Source organism: Callorhinchus milii, unplaced genomic scaffold (genome assembly GCF_018977255.1).
Source record: "Callorhinchus milii isolate IMCB2004 unplaced genomic scaffold, IMCB_Cmil_1.0 Scaffold7, whole genome shotgun sequence".
Classification (NCBI taxonomy): domain Eukaryota; kingdom Metazoa; phylum Chordata; class Chondrichthyes; order Chimaeriformes; family Callorhinchidae; genus Callorhinchus; species Callorhinchus milii.
Window position 1 is genome coordinate 8936410 of NW_024704748.1, and position 20095 is coordinate 8956504.

The 20095-nt window shown below is 43.2% G+C and overlaps 1 protein-coding gene across 1 annotated transcript; it reads left to right on the plus strand.

Annotated features, from left to right (window-relative positions):
* The first annotated feature begins 4495 nt into the window (after window positions 1-4495).
* On the plus strand, window positions 4496-18588 carry timm23a (translocase of inner mitochondrial membrane 23 homolog a (yeast)). The gene is made up of 7 exons (XM_007899254.2): window positions 4496-4687; window positions 7524-7582; window positions 8255-8348; window positions 9429-9513; window positions 12735-12793; window positions 13073-13183; window positions 16020-18588. Exons 1-7 carry the CDS (start codon window positions 4561-4563, stop codon window positions 16133-16135), a joined length of 651 nt encoding a protein of 216 aa, XP_007897445.1. The 5' UTR covers window positions 4496-4560; the 3' UTR covers window positions 16136-18588.
* Window positions 18589-20095: the final 1507 nt, after the last annotated feature.

Below are 20095 nucleotides of genomic sequence, written 5' to 3' on the forward strand. Positions count from 1 at the left end.
ACGGACTGAATTGTTGTGAGATATGTATTTTCCGCAAAATAAAAGATTTTCAGGAAAAAAAGCTCTGCACATATTTTAGAGTTGTCCCGTCAAACAAATTTGTTGCATATTTTATCAAATATTCTAATAATGCTTCCATTTGATATGGTGTCTTATCACGTCGTTGAGATGTCTCAAGGCGATTCACGGAATATATTGTAAAGTGCAATGACTGTGTATCTTGTGGGAGAAACAGGAGATTCCCCAGGTTCGATTCTCAGACTGGGCGAAACCTTAGGAAAGTTTCTTTCCTCCTCATGCCTCTGTTTACCTAGCAGTAAGTAGGAACCCAGTTGTTAGTCAATTGGTGGATCGCTTTCCAAGAGTAATAATCCCTTCAAAGGATATATTAATTTGGTCACTCAATCCACCACTGTTTGTGGGACACTGCTGTGCACAATTGGCTGCCGCATTTCACCCACAAACAATACATTAATTTCACTTTACAGTGTATTCTGTGAAGCACTTTGAGACGTTTCACTGATGTGATAAGTCCCTATATCAAATGCAAGGATTATTATTATTAATAGGATGTTGGAGCATATGAATCATAGGCACAAATCTCAAGCCCACCATGAAGACTTCATTGACATGGAGACTATGTTGACCAGGACACTGGGAAGCATGGAGAAGTGGCGTCTCTCTCTTCCGTAGTAAGCTGCTCCACTGCAGTTTACAATGGAGGGAATGTCATTACTGTAGTATGGTAGCTGCAATAGAAAAAACATGGTGAACCAGCATCATACCCAAATTCTATGACTCTTGTCACAGGGGTTACTATCCAGGGGCACCTTAGACACGGCTGGAGATTCCTGGAAATGGGATGAACTTGGAAATGTGAGAACTGTAAAGTTTCTGGGACATTGGGACAAGTGCAGTGGAACATCCCTAGATTGTTCCCTGACAGCCATGAGCATATGTCCACTAACAGAAGCTACTATGTTCAGGGATCTCAGAGGCAAAATGTTACAACTCATTTCAGCAGCCTTGACCTCAGAGGACCTTGGTCTTGGAGAGCCTTAGTCTTGGAGAGCCTTGACCTCAGACAGCCTTGATCTCAGACAGCCTTGATCTCAAACAGCCTCGACCTCAGACAGCCTCAGTCTCAGGCAAACCCGGTAACATGTTTTTTTGGTGCCTCTCTAGAAGAACCTCCATGGACACTGTTCATGAAGTTTTGATACTTCTCCCATCCCTCTGAACAATACAATGCAATACAACATTTTTCATGTCAAGAGGACATCAAAGCACTGCAAAAATTTGAATGAGACACCTTCCACCAGTTGTAGTGCTAGCAGAAGGAGAGCATGGACACATAACCATAGGGCCTTAAGAGCCAGGTAGATACATTTAGCACTCATCCAACCAATAATAATAATCCTTGCATTTGATATAACACCTTATCACATCATTGAGACGTCTCAAAGCGCTTCACAGAATATACCGTACAGTATAGTGACTGTGTATCTTTTGGGCGAAATGTGGCAGCTAATTGCACAAAGCAGTGCCCCACAAACAATGGTAGATTGAGTGACCACATTATTATTAGGTTATTTTTTTGAATGGATTATTATCCCCGAAAAGTGATCCGCCAATTGACCAACAACCGGGTTCCTACTTACTGCTAGGTAAATAGAGACGTGTGGAGTAAGGAAACTTGCCCAACATTTCATCCTGCTGGGATCAAACCCATGTCTTCTCGCTTGCGAGTTGATAAATTGATACAAGTCACCTTCTTTACGCTCAGAATGCTTCACTTTTAATCTAGGTCTTTGGATAACATGATCTATAATATCCAGTGATTCAATTGGCTGAAAAACAGCAGGAAAGTACACCACCATTTTTAAATTTAATGGGATAAGAAAAAAATACAGAATAGTTGAAATGAGGTAACTAGCTAAATATTAAATAAACTTTACATTGATTTCCATTCGGCCCAGCTTGTCCATGCTGGTGTTTGCACTCCACATGCTCCACTATCCATCCACTCCTTACTCCCTCACTTCTATTCCCTTCTTCCTCATGTGTCTACCTCGCTTCCTCTAAAATGTATTTCTTTTAGATCCCATTGTAACTATCTTATACTTGTTTTCCCTGTTTATGGATTTCCCAACAAGTAGGAACAGTCTATATCTGCTAACCTTATCAAAGCATTTTATAATTTTGAACACCTCTATTAAGTCTCCTCTTGAACATCTCTTCTCTAGCGAAGAAAAGCTTGATCTATCCAGTCTATCCTGATAGCAGTAATCTGTCAGTCTGGGATCGTCATGGTAGATTTGCCCTTCACATCGGGAGGAGCATTAAATGGGACCTCATCTGAAGAGTGGCGCCTCCAACAATACAGCATGCCTCCAGCACTGCATTGGAGTGTCATCTTAGACTACATGGGTTCCAAGACTCGATGTGGAGCATGAACCCCTAACCTCCTGACACAGAGGTCGGAGTGAGCCAGATTGTCATACGCTTGTAATGTTCTTATGTTCTGCAATTCAGAGCAAAAAGGAGACCTCACACAGCCTGTCAGGATCAGCTGAGGATACACGTGATCACATATGAGATGTGACTGAAGCATGGGTTCAGCAAATGAAGAGAGCACTTGAATTAATGGGACTACGAAGTGGAGTGCAAGTTTCTGAATTTATTGCTGAATTCATTCTTAATGTTAAATCAGTTATATATAGTTCTCAGAGTTCAAAGAAGGAATTGGAGATGTACCTGAAAGGAAATAAAATCAGGGCTACGGGGTAAGAACGGGGGAGTGGGACTAGTTGGTAGCTCTTTCAAAGAGCTGGCAGAGGCACGGTGGGCTGAATGGCCTCCTTCTGTGCTGTAAGATTCTATGATTCTATATTTGTCTGAAATGGACTGTGGCTTGTTGGGCTCAGTGGTCGTTTCCTATTCCTCAATATTTTTAGGTTGTAAAGAGTTTTCATCGATCATTGAGTCACATCTGTCATGTGTGCCTGCAAAAAAATGGCAGGATGGGGAGAGACGAGAGTGCAAATGTGGCTTGAAAAGAACGGAGCTGACGTCAATAATATTAAAGTACCTTTTTGGTTGATATTAAAGTTTGTTTTAACATTTCACAAAATGTATATTAAAGGTTTAAAAGTAAAGTAAATTTGATAGAAACAAATTGTGTTTATTTACAGTTGTTATTTACACATTGGGGTAAAACTTTCAGTCTTCGATAATGAATGTTGGATTTTATTATTGTTTGGTGTCACAGTGTTTAGTGTGGAACTAACATTGCAATATTCAAAATAACCATAGTCTAATGTACCAAGAAGAAGCCCCCCAATCCCCACCCCACCATGGACTGTCCACTTGAACATTTAGCTTCTCATCTGAAGGACAGCACCTACAACAATGAAGCACTTGCCCAACACTGCACCTGAACAGCAGCCTGGACAACAAACTCAGAATATTCAACACAACCTTGAATGACAACCTTCTGACCCAGAGGCAAGCTGACAATATCTCATAAGGACTTCATTCCTACATCCTCAAATATTGTTCCCAAAAAGGTTTGCAGGACAGAATGCATTTTAACACCATCTATCTCCTCTATGATCCTCTACCTTCCCACTTTATTCTACCCTTTAAAATAATTTTACTGCGATATTTATATTTTACATCAAACTGAATTAAAAGAATTAAGAATCCATTTTGTATTTGCCAATCATTATTTTGAAGAGTTTTTCCCCTTGCAATGTGCCAGCATTACTTGGCGAGCTCGGATTGTCAGGGGGTGCCATCCTTCAAAATAGGCGTTAAACCGAGGTCCTGTCAGTCTGTTCAGGTGGAAAAGGGAAGGGATTTTCTCCCAGTGTCCAGGCCAACAATCCCCCAGATAAAATTGGTCCTTAATGGCCTTTTGTGGGATACTACTGGGTGCAAACGCCAAAGGCTTGGAAACCCTAGAGTATACGTTGGGGTAACTGCTGGAATCTAACCAGCTAAAACCGCATATACTGCCTGACAAGCTTTCCCCCTCCGCTTGTCCAGCTGCGACCACCCAACCCATCAGGGCTTTGGATTGCAGGGTTAACGGCAGCTGAGTGGGATGACTCCCTGACCCCAGTGACCGGTCTGACCTTCCAGGTCTGGCCGATGAAAGTGACTTGGTTTGCAACCGGTTTGCGGACACGCCTGGCTCAGGAACCGGCCTGGAGAGGGTCACGGAGGGATGGCTCGATTCCGACACTCCTTGGCCAGGAGTGTCAACCTTGGAGCCCCAACTGGGTATCTCTGCCATTCAAAATGAACTCGTTGCCCCCAACAATCATGGCGTCGGGTGAGCGAGTGTGAGGGGCAAAATCCTCACCACGTGGTCACGCAGCAGCCAACGGGCACGCAGAGTGCATTGTGCCGAGCGATCCGTTTGGCCGCTGCAAAGTGTCGCGCTGAGCCCACCCAACCGGTTTGCGGTAGCCGGTTGCCTAGTGACACGGGCGGCAGGCGGTTGAGGGAGCGGCGGTGGCGGCGGCGGCTGACGTTGAGCTGTAGGTGACCCACATGGACAATTCGGGCGGCGGCGGCGGGTTCCGCAGCGGCTTCGGCCTGTTCGGCGGCGGCGGAGGAGCAGGGAGCGGCGGGGCTTCAATGCCTGACTACTCGCAGGCTGACCTCTCCAGTGTCCCCTGTGAGTAACATGCGCAGCCTGACAGCTAGGCCGCACCTCACCAAACGCCCGGTAACTCAGCAACACGAGCTAACCGGGTCCAAGTGCCCAGCCAACCAGTTAGTGCGCTTCACTGAACCAGTTTCACTGGACTAACCGCTTGGCAACAGACTGTCGAAATCGAGTCCGATCTCTTGTGACCGTCTCCAGTTCTTCCCGAGCCAGGATCACAGTAATAATAGTAATAATAATAATAATCCTTGCATTTGATACAACGCTTTTCACGTCGGGAGGACGCCCCAAAGCGCTTCACAGAACGCACTGTAAAGTGAATTGACCGTATATTTGTGGGCGAACGCGGCAGCCAATTGCGCACAGCGATGTCCCACAAACAGTCGTAGATTGAAAATGACCAATTTATTATTGTTTTTGGTTTTGGAGGGATTATTATTAGGCTCTGTGTGGAGTAAGGAAACTTGCCCAAGGTTTCGCCCTGTGCCTGGAATTGAACTCAGGTCTCTCACTTGCAAAGCGAGTGCTCTAACCACTGAGCTACAGTACTCCTGGGCACGACTGAGGACAGATAACCAAAAGCCCTGTGTACAAGGGAGATCTTGACAAGGATATTGAAGGAGGTTCGGGGAAGAGGTGAAGTTCTAGAGGGTGGGGCAGAAAGGCTAAAAGCGCCATCACCGATGGTGGGGCAGAAAGGGTGGGGAACGTGGAGCAGGCTAGTGCCTGCAGAGCTGAAATGGTGGGTTGGTAAGTTCTTAGAAGGTCGGAAAAGTAGGGTGGGGCAAAACCATGAAGGGCTTTAAAAGTGAAGACGAGGATCTCGAACTCAATCCTTTGGGGGAGCCAATGTACTCGGGCGTGGGTAGGTTCACAGTGCCTGGTGTGGGAGAGGACACAGAGCAGCAGAATTTTGAATAATCCACAGCTTGTGGTGGGAAGAGTTGGGAAGACCGCCGAGCATAGTTAGCAAAGTCCACTGTGGAGATGATAAAAGCATGGATAAAGGTCCCGGCTGCCCGAGAGAAAGGTAGTGGCAGAGGCAGGAAATGTTGTGAAGGTGGGAAAAAGCTGAGCAGGTCAAGGCACGGATATGTAGTTTAAATGGCATTTGAGAATTGAACAAGACATCCAGGTTCCATACTGGCTTAGTAAGGTAGAGTGTGCATCCATCTATAATGATGATGTCAGTGCAGACAGACGGGACCTTGCTTTAACATCTCATCTGAAGCATGGCACCTCTACCAATGCAGAGCTCCCTGAGCATTGCACTGGTGGGTCAGCTTGGATTCTGAGCTCAAAAGCTGATGTGGAGCTTGAACCCACTTCTGACACAGAGTCGAGAGTGCTACTGACTGAACCAAGGTTATAATAATAATAATCCTTGCATTTGATATAGTGCTTTTCACGTCTTCTCGACGTCTCAAAGCGCTTCACAGAATATACGGTAAAATGAATTGACTGTATATTTGTGGGCGAACGCGGCAACCGATTGCGCGCAGCACTGTCCCACAAACAGTCGTGGATTGAAAATGACCAATTTATTATTGTTTTGGTTTTTGGAGGGATTATTATTAGGCGTGTGGAGTAAGGAAACTTTCCCAGGGTTTTGCCCTGCCTGGAATTGAACCCAGGTGTCCCACTTGCAAGGCGAGCGCTCTAACCACTGAGCTACAGGACTCCACTCCTACAGGTTCACTCCTGGGCAAGCATGCTACTGTATTTCATAACTAACAGTGTCATTGAATTGTGCAATGTATTTTGTATGATGTAATGGTTTGTGATTGTACCATTTTTCCTCAAATGTGTTCAGTGTGTTGGAAATGTTAAAAGTACAACTTGTTCCAAATGAACTAATCTGCAGTGACGCTGTGTAGTACAGTGCATGGAATTCAGGAAAGCATTGTACCTTATTAATATTTTATTATTATTGTATTAACAAGTGGCGTGCTCTGTGTGGAGATTAATGGCTGTGTTACAGCCATGATGCTGTAGGGAGTGATTGTAGAAGGATTTCTCTGTACCTACTCCTAAGCCTGCTGTGTCCTTGTGTAACCTCGCCCTGCACATCAGTACCATGGCCTATCTATCTATGATGGATTTGTGGCTGTTCAATCTCTTGAGCGCGGCTCAAATGCTTATTCTTGGAGGTTTTCCAAAATAGCTGTTATAACAAATCCTTTTCACTCATTTGGGATAAAATGTTTTATAGCGATAACAGCAGAGCAAGAAATGAAAAGCTGTAATAGTGTTTCCCTTTGAACCATATTTGTTTCCTCTTCCCCCCTCCCCCATCACCCCCTCATTTGTGTCTGCCACATGTTTTTCAACAGATGGATAAGTATCTAACTTTCAAACTTCAGAAATTTTGATTGTAGCAGTGAGGAGAATCCTGAGAGATGTTTGTGGAGCCCCATAGCATAGTGGTTAGCACACTCTCCTCGCAAGTGAGAGGCCCTGGGTTTGATTCCCGGGCAGCTCGAAACTTTAGGCAAGTTTCCTTACCCCACCCGCCTCTTTACCTAGCAGTAAGTAGGAACCTGGTTGTTAGTCGATTGGTGGATTTCTTTCCAGGCGTAATAATCCCTCCAAAAAAAATTAACATTTGGTCATTCAATCCATGACTGTTTGTGGGACACTACATTCAATCAATTCATTTGGAATATACTCTGTGAATCGCTTTGAGATGTCTCAACAATGTGATAAGGTGCTATATCAAATGCAAAGATTATGTTGTTGTAAATATCTGATGAGCTTTAATGCTTGAGAGGAACTGCTGCAAAAGCCCATCTGCTGGGACGGTAGCACTTTTCCATTAACATAAAGTTTGCTTTGCTCTTCGCAGTGACGGGGATGAGTCCTTTGTCTCCATATTTGAACGTTGATCCCAGGTATCTGATTCAGGTGAGTAGAAATGAAAGCCTCTTTAAATCTCTGAAGTTATGATCAGGTTTTTTGGCTGAGGTTGAAATACAAGCAGTTCAGTGAATATAGGCTTTCCTACAAATACATTTTCCTATAAATACGCAGTTGAAGTAAAATCCTGTGAAGTGCTTCGAGACGTCTCGATGGTGCGATAAGGCCCGACGTCAAATTCAATTATTATTATAGTAAAACTCACATAAATCTTATCCTAAGTCATACATCCACCCAAGTCCAATTAAAACCACTTAGATTTCTTTACACTACTCATATTAATCACCTTCTAACTCGTAACTCCTCTCCCCTTCGCTCCTTCACTGCTGCACTTACTAGCTGCATTGACTCACAGGAAATGATGTCCTGACCTGCCAACACTTGTGCACTTACCAGCTGCATTGAATTACACACATGCAGTGTAGATTATGGATTAAATTAGATTTTGTACAGTTTGCCTGCAACTTGGACTTTTGCGTAAATCATATTAAATGTTATGCTCCCGACTGATACTATTTATGTGGCATTTCATTGTGTTTGAGATCCAATCTGTTATTTTTTTAGATTGTCATTGAAACAATGTTGTAAAGATTGCAGTGTAAAAATGTTGGGAAGGGTTTATTCATGACATCCATAGTGATTCCAGCCTCTCTCTTTCAGGACACGGAGGAGTTTATATTACCAACTGGAGCCAATAAGACTCGAGGCAGATTTGAACTGGCATTTTTCACCATTGGTGGCTGTTGTATGACTGGTAGGTTTGGTTTAACAGTCATCAATCTGTGCCGAGTAAGGCCCAAATGAGCAGCCTCTTTGAGCTTTACTCTGTGTCCAACTTATGCTGCAGCTGGGAGTGTGCTGGATACAATACAATTTACATCTATACAGTGCCTTTCGCATTGGGAGAACATCCCAAGGTGCTTTTGTGTGTTAGCCTGGCTCAGTGGGAGCTTTCTCGCTTCTGAGTCAAAAGGTCGTGGGTTTAAATCCCACATAGAGACTTGAACTCTAAGATGACACTCCAATCCAGTGGTGGGGGTCTGTGGTCATCCTTTGGATGAGATGTTTACCTGAGGTCCCATCTGCCTGTTCAGGTAGGTGTTAAGATCCCGTGGCGCTTTTCGAATAACGAAGGGAGTTTCTCTCTCCCAGTGTCCTGGCCAACAAGTTCCTCCAAATTAAAAAATAAATTGTTCATTCACTTCATGGCTGTTTGTGGGACATTGCTGTCTTTTTGTAATTATCTTAAATTTGTGTCTCACAATCCCTTCAAAATAAAAAATGTGGTCACTCAATCCACAACTGTTTGTGGGACACTGCTATGCGCAATTGGCTGCTGCATTTCACCCACAAAATAAAGTCAGTCCTCTTTACAATATATTCTGTGAAGTGCTTTGAGACGTTTGATCGACGTGATAAGGCACTATATCAAATGCAAGGATTATTTTTATTAGTCTTATCTCGTGAGCAGAAATGACTGCTGTATATTAACTGGTTGGTCAAAGCCTCCATGTTAGGAAATGTTGAATGCTGAATGGGGATAAGGGAAGCGTTGTGACTTCAGGGACCTGGATCAAAGCCATTTCAGGAATAAGGATGTGAAGTGAGTTGAATTTGAATCCAGGGATGCTCAATGCTGCCCCTGCAGTATAATTTACCTCAGTTTGTCAATGTGGGAAAACGGAGACATTACATTAGTCCAGTAAACAGTGCTCAATCTGATCCATTTGCAATCTGTCCAAAATATGTTCCATTGAGCCTTAAGTATGACTTTTGAATAGAGACCTTTTGAGTGCACTTGCTATTCTGTGTCACACTGTGTTCTGTGTTTCAGGTGCTGGTATCGGTGCAGTGAATGGCTTGCGTCTGGGATTGAAGGAGACCCAGGACATGGCTTGGTCAAAACCTCGAAACGTTCAGTGAGTGCCCGAGTGTAATGCAATGCGTAGCCGGGGATTTCAGTTAATCTGAGATTTACACAGATATGCTCTACACTGATCTTAATGACCAGTTCCTACAGCCCAGTGTGAAACCATCTCAATGCTAGAGATAATGCTATGTATGGTGTACAGAGATTTTAGGAGCTTCTCTTACTCTAAGATAGCACATTAATCATAGCGTGCTGACCTCGCAAGCGAGATGACCGGGTTCGATTCCGGGCAGGGCGAAATCTTAGGCAAGTTTCCTTACTTCACACGTCTCTGTTTACCTAGCAGTAAGTAGAAACTCAGTCGTTTGCTGATTGGCGGATTGCTTTCTGGGGGTAATAATCTCCGCCGCCCCCCCCCCCCCCCGCCATAGAATTCTTGGTTTGGTTTGGATATTCTTAAGCATTAGTGATGGATCTCCGCAAGTGTCAGACACCCAGCTGATCAAAACAAAATCTGCAATCATCTTATTGTTGGCAATTTTTTTTGTGAAACCTGTCTGCTTTGTGCAAAGGAATTGGGACCAGTTCCCTCTCACTTGCTGAAACTGAAAGTCACTGTTCCGCTATGGTGTGATGGTTCGTTGAGCCAGTAGATGGCGCTAGTCTCTTACTATAGATAAGCAGATGCGGTGGTGAGTGAGCTTCCAAAGATAGTAATAAAAATATCTCTGTATTTGATATAGTGCCTTTCACTTTGGGAGGACGGATAGGGCTGGAGCATGAAGGAAAGAGTGAAGGGAGCGTCCGGGTCAGTGAACCTGAAGGAGGTCATAGAGGGGGGAGGGCCAAGACTGTTGAAGGGTTTGAACACGAGAAAGAGGATTTTGAACTATCTGCTGGGAAACGGGGAGCCAGTAGAGCTAATTGAAGAAGAGAGTGATAGGCTCACAGGGCTTAGTGTGGGAGAAGACACGAGCTGCAGAGTTCTGGATAGTCTGCAGCAGTCTGTGTGCAAGGACCTTGGGGAGTCTGGCAAGTAGAGTGTTGGCACGCCAAGCCTGAGAAAGTGTCACATTTTTAGTGTCAAATACACATGGAGACTAATACTTGCTGCCGGTGAGTGAAATGACAGACCTCGATTGTTCTGTCTTGTGATTACTAAAGTCAGAAACATACCACAGTTCTGTGGTGCCCACTTGCCAGAGATTCCTAAACGCTTGCTTGGCCCTTTCCTTGGTCAGGGTAGCCTGCAGCTCTGCCCTAGGGTTTATCTCGGTATGATTACACAGCTGGTTTAACACAAGCTGATGATTAACGTGCACATTATCAGCCATGGTAAGTGTAGCTGCCTTATGGTACAACAAGTTGCAATTATATAACATGTAGGAAAAACATCTCAAAATACTTTACTGAGATAAGTGAGCATTGGTCAGGAAGGAGAATTAAAATAAAAATACACTAAGCTCTTTAGATTCAGAATTTAAGCATCCCAAATCACCTGAAATAATAATAATAATCGTTGCATTTGATATAATGTTTTATCACGTCATTGAGACGTCTCAAAATGCTTCACAGGATATGCTGTAAAGTGGATCGACTGCATTTTGTGGCCGATAAATACAAATAGACACCCCAAATCACGTGAAATAATGTTCCAGTACATCACCAGATAGGAATTTATTGAAGACCAATGAGAGACGAAAGGAAAATGTGAAGGTGTTGACCAAAGGCACAGTCAGAAAGAGAGAGGTTTGAAACCAGAACCATAGAAATGTCCGACACAGCAGTAGAATATTCGTCCTATTGTTTTATTAGGAGTCGCGTGGTGGTGAAATGATAAATAAATGAATAAAAGGCCAAGGATTCGCTGTGTCATGACGTCTAAAATCAAAAACATTCCACAGGTTTGTTGTTGACTTGCCAGAGTTTCCTGAACACTTGGCCAGGACCTTTCTTTAGTAGGGTTATCTGGCCCAGGGTTATCTCTGTCCATTTGTGCAGCTGGTTCAACACAAGCTGAGAAATCCACGTTATCGGTCTGAATAAAGCATTGAGCGCAGGGCAGCAGGTACAGAAACTCCCACCTCCCACAACGTCAGTTCAAATGTGTACTCATAGCCATATCCACCCAATGTGCACAAATCTCCAAACAAACCTCCCTACATCATGGTGTGTGCTTGCTGTGATCTTGGGCTGCCCCAAGGCATGTGTATGCTATGTTTACAGCCCCTTATTATATTGCATTGTGTCAGCCTGGCTCAGTCTCTTCAGTCAACGATTGTGGGTTCAAGTTCCAAGTGGGGCTTTGGACTCTTATTGTTTATGCTGACACTCTAGTGCGGTTTCAGAGGGCATTGTACTGAAGTCCTGTCAGCCAGTTCAGGAGGATGTTAAAGATCCCATGGCACTATTTAAAAAGAGAAGGGAGTTTTTCTCTCCTGATTTCCTGGCCAACAACCATTACATAAAATTGGTCATTCGCTCCATGGCTGTTTGTGGATTATTGCTGTGAGCAAATTGGCTACTGCATTTGCCTACAAAATATAGAGTCACTATGCTGTAAGTATTTTTAGACATCCTCCTAACATGGAAGGCACTATATCAAATGTAAGGATTATCTTTAATTCCTTGTATGTTACAGAACCACAAACACACAGCTCCGACTCCGAACTAATTGCACATGATGCAAATTGCATTCACTGCAAGACACACTTTAAATTGTGAGGGACTCCACCGTGGTGTCAGGTGGCAATTTATATCAATGGGAGCAATAATCGATGGTTAAATCTGTTCATTTGCTCATGTGATTGTAGTTAAATACTCTAGCTCTGTCACTGGCTATAGAAAGCCTTTGGGGAGTTGAACTATACGGTATCCACAAAGTCCTGTTAACCCCATGTTTTTTTTCTACAATGTACGGACCAACAACTGAAATGTGGAAGAATGATGGTAATTGTACTTAGAAGCACTTAATTGTAGTTAGTACAAGTGTCTAACTGTATTTAGACGTCCAGAGGATCAGTGTGTATGAGTGCCATCATTGTCATGGCAGATAATGATCCATCGCCATGTTCGGTGTGACGTCTTCTGTAACATGGATGGAGTGACGAGGCAAAATGCATCTCTGACAGCTTGTTTCAGCTCCTCTGTAGTCTCATAATCACTGCTTTGTAACAGGTGGATAACAGGACTTTGCGGACAACCTGTTTGGCTTTGTGTTATTTATGTTGAAAATGCAACTTCAAAACTGAGTTTGAATGTCTCTTCCAGGATTCTGAACATGGTCACAAGGCAGGGCGCACTCTGGGCCAACACACTGGGTTCCCTGGGTAAGTACGGTATTCATTTATGTATTGAAAGAAGGAACTTGCATTTTTACGGTGCCTTATCCTGTGCAAACACATCAAGCCCTTTACAGTAACTGCGAATCCTGCAACTTATTTTTGTGGCAAACCTTGCAGCCATTTTGCACACAGTGAAGTGAGATTCCCAGAGATAGCCAGGAGGTGAATGACCAATTCATCTGGAGGCTCTGTGTGGCTAATGTGTTCGGCGTCACTCTATTGCTGATGCGCTCTGTATGGTTGACGTGCTCTGTGTCCACACAGCTCTCTTATACAGTGCGTTTGGAGTGGTCATCGAAAAGGTTCGAGGAGCAGAAGACGATCTGAACACGATGGCAGCAGGAACCATGACTGGTCTACTCTACAAATCAACAGGTAACACACAGCTCTGGCTGCTGTCCTCAGCGTGTAACGTTTCACCCAAAACCAGTCAATCCACTTCACAGCATATTCTGGGAAGCGCTTTAAGACATCTCAATGACGTGATAAGGTGCTATGTCGAATGCAAGGATTATTATTAAGTGCTGATATGTTGTTTAGTTCTGCCCTATTTATAGATCAAATAGAAGTGGCTATAAAGGTCCCAGCCCCAATACTGCACTATTCCTCTGGAGGTAATTCTTCCCCCTTACACTTCTGAACTCGGTATTGTCTCCCAGCCACAGCTCTGTTCCTGTAATTCCTTCTAATAAGGTAGAGGGAGGAAAGGCTAAGTTGTTGATCATAGGTGATCTGATCATAGGTCATTCGTTGTTAATCTTAAATAAAGAAAAGAGCAGGTGCTGGAAATCTACCTCAAGTCAGTCCGCCTCTGGGTTATAACATTGAGTTTTATAGTCTTTCGGATCTGAACTGATATGTATGCAGGGATATGTTTGAGAGAGATAGGAAAAAGAGCAACAGCACAACCCCACTGTGTCACAGTGGCTCCAGGCTGTAGTAATAATAATAATCCTTGCATTCAATATAGTGCCTTATGTCGTTGAGATACTCAGGTTTGAATTTATGGAGAAGGGAGTTGAGATTGTGAGTACTAAAAAGGCTAAGGTTATAAACTGATGATAATATAAAAATCCTTATTTTTGATATAGCACCTTATCATGTTGTTGAGACGTCTCAAAACGCTTCACAGAATATATTGTAAAGTGAATTTGACTGGAAACTCGGCAGCCAATTACGCACAGCATTGTCCCACAAACAGTGGGGGATTGAGTAGCCAAATATTGCTAATTATTTTTCAAATTAATATTTTGTATTTTGAAAAATGTAGCAGTGCAGAGGCCATCATTGTGAAACTCACATAACAGGCTGTTCATAGATAAGCTCTTGTTTACCCTGAATGGGAGCGAGTTTATAGCTACAGATCTTATTGAAGCAAATGTTTCCAAGAGTGTCTACATGCACCTAGTGCAGGCTGTGCTGATAAGCTATCAGTGGCAGTGAAGGCAGTGTGTGCATGAGCAGGAATGTGTGCTGTCAGCCAGTTAGTTTCCACGTGACTGTTTGTTTATCACCGTTCAAACCTACATGTCATTAGTTTGCCTGTTGCTCTTGTGTCATTGTGGCGTGGATTGTTCGCTTTGTATCGCTTAACCAACCAGCAAGCAAGTTGTGCAACCTTACTATCTATTTTTGCACTAGTGAGATAGAGAGGGTGTGAATGTGTCCACGCATCAGCTGGATGTGTTGCTGGAACAGAATATGCTGACACAGTGCCCAGCCTCTCAGGGTCACTGCTCACATTGTAAACCCATCACGCACATTATCAACCCAGTCCAGGGGTAACTGATATACAGTTTATCCAGACAGCTCTTACCTACAGCAGGGATTCATTCATCTTCGGTTGTGCAAGACTCTTTCGTGAAATAGGCATAACTGTGCAAATACCGACTTCCCTCCCATATCCATAACATGGAGTCCCGTAGCATAGTGGCTAGTGGGCTCGCCTCACAAGCGAGAGGATCCAGGTTCGATTCTCAAGTGGGGCAAAATCTTAGGCAAGTTTCCTTCCTCCAAATGGCTTTGTTTACCTAGCAATTAGCAGGAACCCAGTTGTTAGTCGGTTGGTGGATCGCTTTCCGTGGGTAATAATTAGGGTTGCCAACAGATTGATCAGTAAATAAAATGGACAGGTTAATATTTCAGGACATCATAAGAACTGGATTAATGGTAATACAGAGGTCTCTTTATATACCAGGGACAGTTGGTCAGATATACTAATCCTTGCATTTGATATAGCGCATTATCACATCTTCGAGACGTCTCAAAATGCTTCACAGAAGACACTGAATAAAGAATAAAGTGAATTGATTGTATATTTTGTGGGCAAAATATAAGCTACTGAGTGAATCACCTTTGGTTTAAAAAAAAAGGTCGCTCAATCAATCTGTGACGTGCTTTGAAATGTCTCAACTATGTGATAAGGCAATATATCAAATGCAAGGAATATTAAATTATTGTTACATTAGGCTGCAAAGTGTAAGTCCTGACTCCTTTCTGGTTCAGAGGCAAGAGGGCTCCAGGCTCAGCTGACATTTTGGATGCACCAGGATAGACTTTTGCAGTTGGATACAATTTCTATACATGTATTCCTTGAGGTTTGACTCTATTAAGTGATCGCCGAGAGAGATTACATTATAAGCCATCTACACATCTCTGACGTATACAATTGCCAGCTTTGGAATCAGCTGTTTGAGAGCAACAAGAAATTACATTTAGAAGGACGTCCCAAAGTGCTGGACAGTTAAGGATTTGTACCCGAGCTGAGGGTTGAGAGCAGGGAAAATTGGGATAGGCGGGCGACCAAAGGTACGGTCAAAGAGGAGGGTCTTGAGACGTGCCTTGAAGGAGGCAAGGGTGGGAGCAAGGCAAAGGGACTGTGGGATGGAGTTCCAAAGGCTGAGGGCCTGACCACTGATAGTGAATAGTGAAACGGGCAAGGCGGGTGACACGGACAGGCCAGAGCCCGCTGAGCGGAGGGAGCGGACAGGTTGATATGGAGTTAGCAGATTATAGAGGTAGGGAGGAGCAAGTCTGTGGAGGGCTTTCAAGGCAAGGATAAGAATTTTGAACTCTACTTTGGGGGATGGGGATCCAGTGGAGCCGGGCGAGGATGGGGGTGATAGGGTCACGGAGCTTGGTGTGGGAGGCAGAAGAATGCCTTCACTGTCGACATCACTGTAACCTCTGTTATTTTTCCTCTTCATTCCAGCTGGACTACGTGGAGCAGCTCGGGGAGGATTCATCGGTCTTGCATTAACTGGGCTTTACTCAGTCTACAACAACTGGGACCATATAAAGGGTGTGTCGGTGCGAAATTCACTCTGAAGGGAGTTGTGCAGGAAGATGCAAAGGGGAGTGTTTGAATGTGTTGTACAGTGGATGAGGCCTGAGCTCCTCCCACTGTCATGTCTGATCTAATTTCATATGTTTTTTTGGCTATGTTTTTTCTGTCCTAAATTGAATGCCCAGTATTTCAATGATTGTCATAAAATGTTAATCTGCTAGTGGTGATGGGCCCAGCTTCACCCACAGGCCCAGCAGGGACTTTACGTTCCACAGGTCAGAGCTCTGGGACCTCACACAATACAACCCAATTGATGGTTCAATGGAAAGTGAATCTTGGGTTGCCTCTAGAGCAGTGACCCGCGGGGCCGTCACGAAGTGGCCCACTGAACTCTCGCGCTCGCCTAGGTAAGTCCGTGGTCAATCAATAGTGTGCTGTTTTTTTTCTTGATTGAACATATTTTAATTTTATGGCATAAATCAAGAAATATTGAATCAAGAACATTTATTTGGTTGGCCGACCAAAAAGATTAGCAACCATTGCTCTAGAGTTTGCTAGAGTGACCATCCATCTTATTAGCTACCTCTACTGGCATAGTCTTGGACTGTACTGTGGTCAGATCTTTAGACTAGAGTTTTGCCCCCACACCAAAAGTTCCCAGCCATGTTCTGCCCTATCTAGACACCATGAGTCCTGTGGCTTCATCCTCTTCCCTGCTGTCTACCTTCTTACTGAGTAATCAGATTAAATTCAGAGCTCAGTAATAAGAGGCTGTATTACAACATCAAATTCTAGCAATAGAAAGTAAACTGGCCAGGTGATATCTGGATTAAATTGCTTTTATTGGTCTGCTGGTCTAGGTGTGGTTTTGCCCACAAAATACACATTCAATCCACTTTACAGTAAATCCTGTGAAGGGTTTTGAGATGTATTAATGACCTGAAAAGACAGAATATCAAATGCAACGTTTATTATTATTATTAATCTGATCATTAAATAAAGTTGGAGGAGCCAATGACCACTTGGTCTTAAATGAGGAAATAAAAAGATTTTATAACTAATGGAATAAATCCCAGCTCTCAGCCTGTAGATGTATCAGGATTGTGAGAGATTTTCTACTTTGATGTGGGTTATACCATGTCTAGTGTTTGTTTCCTGTTTGCCTCTCCCCTCCCCCAATTTTAAGCATAATGGATATAAAAACACAAACTGTACAAACAGGAATGATCAGGTGACACATTAGGACAGACCACAGATGGCATCAGTCAGCAGCAGCCCAGATCCCAGTTGTGTTGATAGCTGACCACTACAATCGACTGCAGTGCCCCCTGGGCTCAGAGGAGAAAAATCAACCAGTTTCCTGCTCTATCATTATCTGATGTTTCCTAGTGGAAACCTGATATGTTGGATGAGAATGGTTGAAATGAGCTGTGATGCCCCTCCTCAGCCTGCAGATAGATGGCATCTCAGCCTTTCAGGAGAGAGCATTGGCATAAAAATAAGTCTCATGACTTCTGATGTACAGAATTGGCCTTAGGGACACGCCTGGATTAGACTCGGTGCATATTCCAGGCCATCAAAGTACTGTAATTTCACGTCTTATCTCACGGAATGCTGATGTCCTTCCATATAGTCTCGCCCTCTTTGAAAAAAATTCTTTAAACATTTTTTTCCCATGGCTTATTAATCCTCCAGGCAGTGACTTCTGAATCTTGTAAACCATAGGCCACAAGTCTTTCCCTGCTGTGTCTCTGTGGCAAAAGCATGCATTCTTAAGCCTGCAGTTGCCCTGTCTGTCTTTGTGCTATTTCTCCCTTTCTCTCTCAAAATCGAATGCCATCTGTAAAAGTCTTATTCTGCAACTTGGACCTTAACCCCTCAGGAGGGAGGGTTTGGTTGAAAGTGGGTTCCTCTGGCAAGTGCTTGAAATGGAGGTCAAGCCTTATTTAATTTCTGTTATTGGTGTCCCTCACCTTGATTATCAGTTCCTTCCTAATGAAGCTGGTCCTTTTTATAATGCTTAACATTGTGATAAAGTGAAATACTTAAAGACCACTGTACAATATTGTGGGAATGAGAAGCGATTATGTGCATGTTAGAATTACATTGAAGAAACCAGACAAAGTTTGGTAACGATTGGGCTATGTTTTGTGTAAGGAAAAAAGGTTTGGGAGGAATAAATCACGTTATCAGGACATTGTGGAGGGGGAAGGCCACTATCTGACGAGCTGTGTTGGTGCTTAACATTACAGGATGCCTGGCATGACCTGGTTCCCTATGGGTCATCTTGGAAATAAACAAGAAAAATGCTGACAAGCACTTTCAATAGTGCCAGGCATTTGAGAGGGGAAGGGTAACATCCCCTTAGAATTGTGAACAGTAATTCTGTTTGTGAACATTTTGTTTGTTGTTTTTAACTTAACTATTTGAGAAATCTGGTTTCAAACTGTACAGGACAGAGCAGCACAGAATAAAGAGAATATTTATTGTGTAATGAACCTGTGGCTTACATTTATAACTTATTGGTGGATTTTATGTTTATTTTTAATCGATCTAATTTTGATCTAACCTGATTTTCAGGTATGGAGTCCCATAGTGTAATGGTTAGCGCGCTCGCATCGCAATCAAGAGGACTTGGGTTCAATTCCTGGGTGGGGCAAAACCTTACACAAGTTTCCTTACTTGCCTCTGTTTATCTAGCAGTGAGTAGGAAGGAACCCAGTTGTTGGTTAATGGCTTTCTGGGGGCAATAATCCTTTTTTTAAAAAAAAAGAACTGGTCACTGAATCCACAACAGTTTGTGAGACATTGCTATGTGTAATTGGTTGCTGCATTTCACCCACAAAATAGTTATTCCATTTACAATATATTCTGTGAAGCGCTTTGAGATATCTCAACCATGTGATAAGGAGTTATATCAAATGCGAGAATTATTATTGAGGCATGGGAGAATTTATAAATGTGGTGAGTGAAATACAACTTCTGTAAGGGAAGTGTGCACAGCTGCCATAACATTTCCAAACCAAGGTCTTTTGAGACTTTGCCCAGTCGAAGCCCTTTCATATAAGCTGATCAGCTGCAAGCAGTCATTCCCTCGGCTGAAGAACTTGATCATCTTTGCCAACATCACAAAGGTACTGAAATTTTCTTGCTGCATTCAGTTGTCTCCTTGAGTGAGCTGTAAATCACTTTTAAGATACCAAATACCCAAGATTTTTACATTATATAAGTGTAAATTGGAATGTAGTATGAAACTGCAAATTTTCACTGCTATGCTTACTTTTGTGGTCAAGAAGAGCTATGTACAGACTCATGAGGAGTTGGGGGAAAGACAAAATATTTTAAAATATTATTTGACATTCATTGCAACTTTATTTACTTGAATTTGAAATGATTAATATTTGGTCAAATTAATGATTAAATTAACCACTTGTTGCTTCAACGGGGTTACAGGGAGTTGAATGTGAAATTGTTTTGCAGTGTCTTTCTTTGCTGATCTGGCAGCTTCTCCTTTTGTTGCAAAAACAGCTATGATCAGCAGCAAGTTAACATGTGTTCTGTTTAGATGCAGGGTTGGGGGGGGTAAAATAATTTGGGGAACAAACCAGTCTGATAAATCCTCTGATGGAAAAAAAACAAAGATGATTAGGTCCAGTGTAATCAGATAGTAAGGGTCTCTTGTTCCTGAAACAGCTGAAATTTGTCAACTTTTGCTGAACCCTTTATGCCTCCGTTTAAATACCAAATATCTGAAGTTTAACACGTTGCCCAGTGTTTTTTTGCTCAGAATTTCAACGATTCAGTATATATGTGCCTGAGCCCACAACAAAATTACATTTATAGAGCGCCTTTCACATCGGGAGGACGTCCCAAAGCGATAAACAGTCAGGTGTAGGGGTGAGGGAAGGCAGAGAGGTGGGAGGGAGACCAAAGGCACGGTTGAAGAGAAGTGTCTTGAGACCAGCCTTGAAGGAGGCAAGGGAGGAGAAGGGACCTTGGGG

Excerpts from the sequence above, each read along its gene's own strand:
- timm23a (XM_007899254.2), top strand. The coding sequence starts at position 4,561 with ATGGACAATTCGGGCGGCGGCGGCGGGTTCCGCAGCGGCTTCGGCCTG. Across the intron at positions 7,583-8,254 it reads ATCCCAGGTATCTGATTCAG|GACACGGAGGAGTTTATATT; the intron begins GTGAGTAGAAAT and ends TCTCTCTTTCAG. Across the intron at positions 9,514-12,734 it reads TCAAAACCTCGAAACGTTCA|GATTCTGAACATGGTCACAA; the intron begins GTGAGTGCCCGA and ends TGTCTCTTCCAG.